This window comes from Euphorbia lathyris, chromosome 9, assembly GCF_963576675.1.
Source record: "Euphorbia lathyris chromosome 9, ddEupLath1.1, whole genome shotgun sequence".
Taxonomy (NCBI): domain Eukaryota; kingdom Viridiplantae; phylum Streptophyta; class Magnoliopsida; order Malpighiales; family Euphorbiaceae; genus Euphorbia; species Euphorbia lathyris.
Genome location: NC_088918.1, coordinates 14,826,427 through 14,834,984, shown reverse-complemented (window position 1 = coordinate 14,834,984; position 8,558 = coordinate 14,826,427). Strand labels below are relative to the sequence as shown.

The following is an 8,558-nucleotide window of genomic DNA, read 5'->3' as shown; positions in this document are numbered from 1 at the left end:
ACATTTCACAAAAAAAAAAAAAAAAAAAAAAACTGCCTGATATAATTTAATTTAATTTAATATTAAAATAACAGTATAAAGCAAAATAATAATAATTAAAAAGAAGCATCCTCAAGTCAGCAGAGTCCTCGAGTAATACTTACTTGTTATATATATATATATTGATTCATGATGATTGGCTCCATCATTGATTCCTATTTTCTCTCCAATTTTTCGGATTAAATTCTCTTTTTCTCTCTCTCGGTTTCGTTTTTCTGTTTTCGAATATTTGATCTGTTCTGTTATGCTCTGTTCGAAAAGCCATAGCCATGGCTCGTGAAGTAGATGGCGATGAAAACGGTGCGTTTTGTTCAGCAGGAGGATTGCGGAATAATGATAATAATGGATTCTTGAATCAAGAAAATAGCGAGAATGGTGATTTTGTGTTGGATAATTATGAAAGTACTGAAGCTGCTAATGTACGGATTCTGGAAACCGGAAAAGTTAGGGATAATCAGGTTTTAATCTTCGTTAATCTCTTTTTTTTTTCCGGTCTAAAATGTTGACGTTTTGATCTTTTTTGTGAACTTGTTTTTGAGTTTTAGTGTTTTATTGATTTCAGGCTTCTCTGTTTTTTATTTTTTCGTTAATGGATTTTATTTGGCATGTGCATTGTTTGTTTTATCATTAATATATATATATATACTTTATATATGGTAAATAAATAAATATATAATGTTATAAAATGAAAATTGTTTTTCTAAATTGTGGCGAATCAATTGAATTACCTCTCTAAATTATATTTTTATCATAGAATTCTTATTTCTAGTTGTCTCATTGTTAATATTTTATTTTAAGAAAGTTTCAGAGATTAATAAATCATTATAAATAAGTTTAAAAAAAATAAAACACTTTTAAAGTTTTAAGACCTATTTTTCTGATCAAATTATCATATTTTTTCATTAATACATTATTTTATATATATATATATATACGATTTTTATAAAATCCATAAACTTGTGATGTATCGGTATTTTTTTTTTCATTGATATTTTTTAAGTATATGTTCAATTGGAACATGCTAATTTTCAATTGTATAAAAATCTTTGTTACGGAATTGTTTTGAGTTTGATAGTAATAGAAATGTTCGTTTGTACTAATTATACTTATCTTCCATTTTTTAAAAATCTACTTTTATTACTAATTATTTGGAATTGGTTTGTTCGGATGTATAGGGACCTACTCCTGTCAATTCACATGTATATTTATGGTGCATTCTATGGTTACTTTGTTTTTAACAAAGTAAACCTCACTTGGTTATTTTCACCATTAGATGATGAAATGTAAAATTCATCCAATGGTGAAAACACACAAAATAAGGATTACTTTGTCAAAAATAAAGTAACCATAGCCTTTACCGTATATTTATATATGGTATGGATGCAAAATATTATGTACATTATATATATATATATGGATGCAAAATATTATGTACATTATATATATATATATATGGATGCAAAATATAAATTATTTTTCATCCAATATGGTTATAATCATTTTATAAGAAAAATAGTCATAATCATGGATGCTATAATTAATAATAACCCTCCCTATAGTTTCTGATATTGACCTTTTTTTCCTTTTTAAAAATAATTTTTTTTATTATTCTCTCTCCATTAAGCTTTTTTTTTTCTATCAAATCTTAAAACCAACATGCATGTATTTCACCGTATCCAAAACCGAACTAAATTAAAGAAACCATCATGCATGTATTTCACCGTATCCAAAACCGGACTAAATTCAAGAAACCATCATGCATGTATTTCACCGTATCCAAAACCGAACTAAATTCATGAATTAAAGTTGCTTAGAATATTTATTTCATTGTCTCTTGCAGATGGCTGATGTTTTGCTGAGTTTACGTCCGCTAGGATTAAAACTCAGCGTTTCATCCGTTGTAGCAAATAAAGGAGTAGAGTCTAAATATCCTCCAAAATTTGAGGAATATTCATCTCAGCCAGCTTCTGAGAAGCTCAAAGCAGCTAACTTTGAAGCTACATCAATTAAAATTGGTAAATGGGAGGTAATTTTTCTTTTCTTTTCAATTATTTTTAATTTGGCTAATTAATTTAATTTAATTTTGCTAATTAATCTTCAATTATTGCAGAGGATAAAAAAGAATGAAGGTGATATCACAGCTAAATGTTACTTTGCTAAGAAGAAATTGGTGTGGGAATTCTTACAAGGGAATTTGAAAAGCAAAATTGAAATTCAATGGAATGAAATTATTGGATTACAAGTTGATCTTCAAGAAAATAAGCCTGGAATTCTTGAAATTGAGGTTATTTTCCGTTCATAATTTTAATTTTTTCGCCTCTTGAACTCGGTTAGAAAAACCGATTTGTCTCCTTAACTTTAAATGTGTTTCGTTAGTTTTCCGAACTTATTTAAAATGTCTCATTAGTCTCTTAAATCCATGTGAGGTGGAGTTAAAACGTCTAATAGATTACAATTGGTTATGTCAATTTAAACAAGTTTAAGAGGCTAATAGATCAATTGTAAGTAAGTTCAGAAGCTAAGAGACACTCTTGAAATTTAAGACGCAATTAGTTTTTCTGACCAATTTCAGATCCCGTGATGTATTCAGCCTTTAATTTTAAAAAAATAATCTTAATATGATTATTTTTTATTGCAGTTAAATAAAGCCCCTGATTTCTTTGAGGAAATTGATCCGCAACCAAGAAAACACACTATATGGAGAGTAACATCAGATTTCACTGGAGGCGCAGCTTCAACTTTCAGGTTTTACATTTTTCAAAATTCTATTATGATTTCGGTCTATTGAATTTTATTAAAAAAATATAATTGTATTAAAAATTTTTATTGAGCAGTCCGTTACATCTGTTTTACTATAGCATAGATTAACAGGAAATGTCATGTTTGGAAAATCCAAACCATCAATAGTAAAAAAAATATAAATATTATAGTAGTGTAGTTAATAAAATGTTATGTTAACTAATTTTTTTCCGGTGAATTTGCGTTTTTCAGGAGGCATTCTATCGTATTTCCACCCGGAATACTTGACAAACACTACGAAAAGCTATTACAATGCGACCAAAGGTTATATGGATTGACTCGCAAACCATTTCCAAGCCTAGCAACTCAATATTTTGATCAAAACTTCCACAAGTACTTGAATTTCGCCTCGGACGCATCCAACTTTAATCTCGGATTCCAGTTCAATTTCTCCTCCATTCCGCCTCCAATAATGGCTACTCACCCTCCTCCTCCGCTTCCTCCACTATTCAACGAAACAACTTCGCCCGTTTCGGGTACTAATCAACACAGTTTAGTTTCTACATCAACATACTTAAATACAATCTTTCGCTCTCGTTAATCATACTAACTCTTATTTTTTTTTATTGTGACATAGTTATGGATTTTTCGCCTTCAAACGAACATATTACAAGCAACATCAACGTGTTTGATCATACAAGAATGTGTTCGATACCGCGGGAAGTTCCTCCGACGCCTCCATTTCTCCCCGAGCTACTTTCTTACCAAGATTATAGCCGGATTTCGGGTCACGGAACTCATTATCAGGACCCTAACATGGTAAACTGTTTGGGGAGTAATATAGACCAATTACTTAGTGAAAATCAAGGTGCACAAGGGCTAATTGGAAGGCAATTTGTAGGAGAATTTAGTGGACAAAATACATTTTATGGACAAGATCAGAGGGATAATGGCAGTTATTTCGGGGAATTAGGACAGCAGGCATTTTATGGGAGTGGAAATCAGGAAATTGGTGGGGAAGTAGCAATTTATGAGCAGGATCCAATGGTTCAACAGGCTTGGGATAATTTGATTGATCCAAGGGCTGATAATTTTGATCAAGAAGATATGGACATTAATCGCTGGAGAAGATGACTAGATTTAGGAAAATAGACCAGAAAGATTAATGTAAACTTCAGATTATTTTTTTTTCTCTTAATTTATAGGAAATTTGAATATTCTTTTGTTATCCAATGCAAGAATTTTAATTAGCATGTATTTCTTAAAACAGATTTGTTTCCATTTTTGTGTTTTTTGATTTTTAATTCTAATAGGACATAAAAAAAAGTAAGGCCATGTTTGGTAAAGAGCGTTTTGAGATAAAAAGAGCGGTTTTGACCAACTTTAGAGGTTTGACCACTGAAACCGCTGATTAGAGTGTTTGGTGGAGAGAGGTTTGAGAGAGAGTTTTGAGATGAAAACGCTAATTTAGAAAAAGCTCCTTTTAGGAGCTTTTTCAATTAGCGTTTTGCAATATTAAAATTAATGGACTTCTTTAACCCTAATAAATAGACTCCCTCTTCTCCTGCGTCAAAATTAATGTTTTTATTCTTCTTTTTGCACAAACCGCTATTATCAATTAGCTAATTTTTACCAAACATGTCTACACAAGCAACTAGTCAAATCAGCTAATGTAATCAGCTAACAGCTAATTCCCAAACAGGACCTAAAGCTTTTAACAGGAAAATCAAGTAAATCAAACAGGTCCTAAATAAACATAACCATCAATTATTTTGAAAACATGTTTACACTATCATACGATTTGAAGGGATAATGTGACTGATACTATATAATTATTGTTTTTGTTGCATTTAATCACATAGATAACATAGCATGATATAACATATTTAATCCGATTTTTCACTCCTAATTTCACTTGCTCTCATTGTCAGTGATGGATCTAAGGTTCATTAATAGAGGGTGCTCTTTGATGATCTATGAATGCTCGATTGGTATTTTTTGAGTGATTTTACACGGAAAAAATTATAACTTTGTACATAACTTCCATAAAGCTTTTTGGTTTTTTACATATATGACCAGTGGATGCTTAAGCCGTCTGAACTCCGTACCTGTCCTTGCTTGGTGTATTTTAAAACATTTTGTGCCAACTTGAAAGATATATGTTAGAAAATAAAGCTTGGAATTTCTTTTTTTACAAATTGAAGTTGATATGATTTTTATTTTATTCGAACTCAATGGGTTTATCAAATTTTTAAGAGCTTATTTGGTTCAATTTATTGCTACTAACTTGTAGATGTTAGTTGATTCCGCATTCTAAATAACTATACACGGTTGTTTGTAATGGAAATGACCTATAAAAAGGAGATTAAACGGAACCAAATAAGCAATTAAATTTTGACATGGGTTCTATTCATAGTCAAATCATGCTACTGGGATAGAACTAGTCCGAAATTTATAATAATAACTCTTTTTTGTTACTAAAAAAAATTAGTTATAGGGAAGCTTACTCACTCCTAAAATAATGGCAAACCATAGATTTTAATAGAATAAAAAATCGAACCTCAAACTTAATAAACAGAGATTTAACTCCTCACACCACTCGGATCAATCCTTGTTAGCTCATAATAATAACCTTAGTGTTACGATAATAGAAAAACTTTTATATTTGTGACATAAATTATAGGTAAGTACATGACTCCAATTAGTTATGATTTGATTTACTCGAAGAATCTGTAAACAAAGTAAAGAGGTGGAAAGAAAATAGAGTTGTAATGCTTGATTATCACTAAACGTGTATGATTTTATGCCAAAATTAGACTTTGTAATGCTTGATTATCACTAAACACAAAGTAATCATATTATATAGCTTGAAAGAATGAATGTGGTCATCAGATCTTCTGTCCATATAAACTTCTAGAAGCCGTCGCCGGCATTGATGTTTTGCTTCTTTTCTACTGGTTCATGACTTCATGTCGTAACCATACATACACTCAAGATAGCACTCTATTTTCTAAAGAGAAGTAAGCTAGTTTCGTCAATAGTTGGAAATAACAAAATAAGTCAACACTAACAAGCAAGCAAGTTTGCGTTTCCTTTCCCCTCATGGAGACCAGAAACCACCACTAGTAGGCAGAGGCGGAGCCAGGGGGATAGGGGAGGGTCTCCCGATCCCCCAACCCTCCGGAACACCCTTGACGAACAGTGGTTCAGTCCCGAGCAGCCCCCAAAATAGTTAAAATTAATACTTATAATGTAGAATGTGATTATATGACATAAAACTAAGTTTGCATGGTTGGTTGTAGTGATAATTAAAGGAATCTCTACATCCAATTGTTCTTATCTCCTTTTATTATTTTTAATTGTATTTTTTTAGTTACAAAATTTAGGGGTAAAATTGTTTTTAGGTGTAAACATTAGAGTATTTTTGCACCTTATCCTTACTTTATATTGAATCTCAGTTGTTTTGTACCTTAATGTTTCCAATTATGATCAAATTTACCCTTATATTATCAAAAATTTGAAAATTTTGATTTGACTACTATGAATCAAAGCCTTAAGCCGTTATTAAGAAAAAAAAAATTTCATGCAATGAAGCCCCTCTGGACTTTGAGCTCTGGCTCCGCTACTGAGTAGAGGTGAATTCCGGCAGCCGGATATCATGGGCCAGGTCTTGGTTATACCAAATCCATGTGTGGTATCGAGACTTCTTCAAGTCCTCGCCAATCAACCGGTACAAAAAGAGTCTATCCCCTTATACGCAACCTGTCAATGCGTTTGTGGGTAATCCATCATGAAAGTTCCTCCCGTATATTAAATCTCGTCCTATAAAGGGCACGCACTTTCGGCTATATCGGAATCCAAAGTGTTCATAGAGTTCCACTTTCACCTTTCTTTAAGAAGGTTGAATGTCTGACTCTCCTAGTCTTTAGTGGACTAGAGTGGATCGGTTAAACCAATTCCGACTACTAACTCAATGGATAACAAAGATCCAACGCGGAGAAAGTCTGTCCCCCTATAGTATTCCTTATACAAAATCAACCGCCCTCAACGACGTTCCATTCACCACCCCTCGTTGAAGCCTTGGTGTTGAATTTGTCTATATCAAACTATACCTTTACACCCGAGAGGTTGGCCCCAGCCCTCTCCCTCCCCCCTCTCTTCGTTTTGGCAGAACCTGCAATGTACATTTTTGGTGATGTAGAACTCCCAATTAATCTATTAGATAAGTTAAATTAATTTCAAAAATTATTAAAAAAAAAATCCAAGCACTTGATGCATGTCATTGTATTTAAAAAAATGATAAGGTACAAAAACACTCTCAATATTAGCATTTAAAAGTAGTTTTATTTTAACATCATAAATAGTAAAATTATACTCGTAATGTTGCCAGATAGTTTTGTATTCTATCCCTTTAGAAAATAAAGATATTGCGTCTTTTTGCAATTTTAGAATACAAACTATTAAAAGTTGATAAAATATTTCGATTTTTTTTTCCCAAACACATACATATAATAATTTAGACAAGATGTGAAAGACCTATGCAATGCCATGTGTATACACATTTTTTATATGTTATTGAGCATGAGCAATACATGATGACACAAAGAAAGTGAAAGTAACAAAATTCATAGAAAGATATGTTCAAAATATCTAAAATTGATTAAGTTCACCAATATTAAATCCTCAACTACACTATTTATAGTGATAAAATTGTTCTTGACAAAAAAAAAAAAAAAAAAAATTATAAGAATATTTTTATATTTTATCCTTTTTTTTTGTCATGAAATTAACTACAATCCTCGACTTAGAAGTAGCAAATCAAACTATACCCTACAGTATTATCCGTTTAAATGTTTACTCCAAACACTAAACATAAAGTGTTCAGTTAAGATTGAAAAGCAATTATTAGAAACTATTTTAAAAGAAAAATCCATTAATATCTACTAGCTACCAACACCGACAAACAGAAAACATCTGAACCAAACATGTCCTAAGAGTCTGTTTCTGTTTAGTTGTTTATTATTTTGTTGTGGATGGTAGATATTAACTGATTTCTCTTCCAAAATAGCTATCAATAATTGTTACTCGTTGTCCGTTTGTTTCTATTTTCCGAAATTAGTTTTTGCTTTTTAATTCTAAACATAAGATATATAAAAAAAAAAGTGTTATGGTAAAATTTCAAAACAGTTGCTTTTAAGTGAAAAATCAACTAATATCTACTAGTTATCAACAACAACAGCAAACAAAAAAAAAACTAAAACAGGTCAAACGGACCCTCAATCCTAACTAAGCACTTTACATCAAATGCACACTATATTCCTGAAACGACAAACCTGTTTAATACGACCTGTTTGACACAATCTGTTTTAACATCCCTAATAGGAAGGAAATCCATTATATTTCAATTAAGGAAAATTTGAACAAATTAATGCATAGAAGTAACAACTGGAACACCCACAAGGAAGCAACATAAAAATGCATGAAAATATGTAAATAAGTTGGTTTTGAGCTCACAAGGATAGTGCTCAAGTGAACTCAAGGCTACCATAAAAGGCATAAACTACAAACAACTGCTGATTCATACCCTGGTAAGTAGATCTGACTAATCTGTTCGAGAATTGAGACCGAGCAGTCACTTTTTAGGTCGCCCCTTTTCTAATTAAGGGCTACGGTCTACCCTTTACACTAAAATTCAAACTCGAGACTTAAATTAAACAACTAAAAACACTTTCAACTCAAGCTAGCCTTAATTGGTTCCTATGCTGAATCACAGGTAGAGA

General features: G+C 31.4%; 1 protein-coding gene across 1 annotated transcript; it reads left to right on the top strand.

Moving 5' to 3' along the window:
- The first annotated feature begins 213 nt into the window (after positions 1–213).
- On the top strand, positions 214–3,941 carry LOC136207456 (uncharacterized). Its single transcript, XM_065998710.1, has 6 exons — positions 214–497; positions 1,880–2,065; positions 2,150–2,323; positions 2,678–2,784; positions 3,031–3,314; positions 3,416–3,941. The coding sequence occupies exons 1-6, from the start codon at positions 309–311 to the stop codon at positions 3,910–3,912; spliced, it is 1,437 nt and encodes a 478-aa protein (XP_065854782.1). The 5' UTR covers positions 214–308; the 3' UTR covers positions 3,913–3,941.
- The last annotated feature ends 4,617 nt before the right edge of the window (positions 3,942–8,558 follow it).

Excerpts from the sequence above, each read along its gene's own strand:
- LOC136207456 (XM_065998710.1), top strand. The coding sequence starts at position 309 with ATGGCTCGTGAAGTAGATGGCGATGAAAACGGTGCGTTTTGTTCAGCA. Across the intron at positions 498-1,879 it reads GAAAAGTTAGGGATAATCAG|ATGGCTGATGTTTTGCTGAG; the intron begins GTTTTAATCTTC and ends TGTCTCTTGCAG. Across the intron at positions 2,066-2,149 it reads TTAAAATTGGTAAATGGGAG|AGGATAAAAAAGAATGAAGG; the intron begins GTAATTTTTCTT and ends CAATTATTGCAG.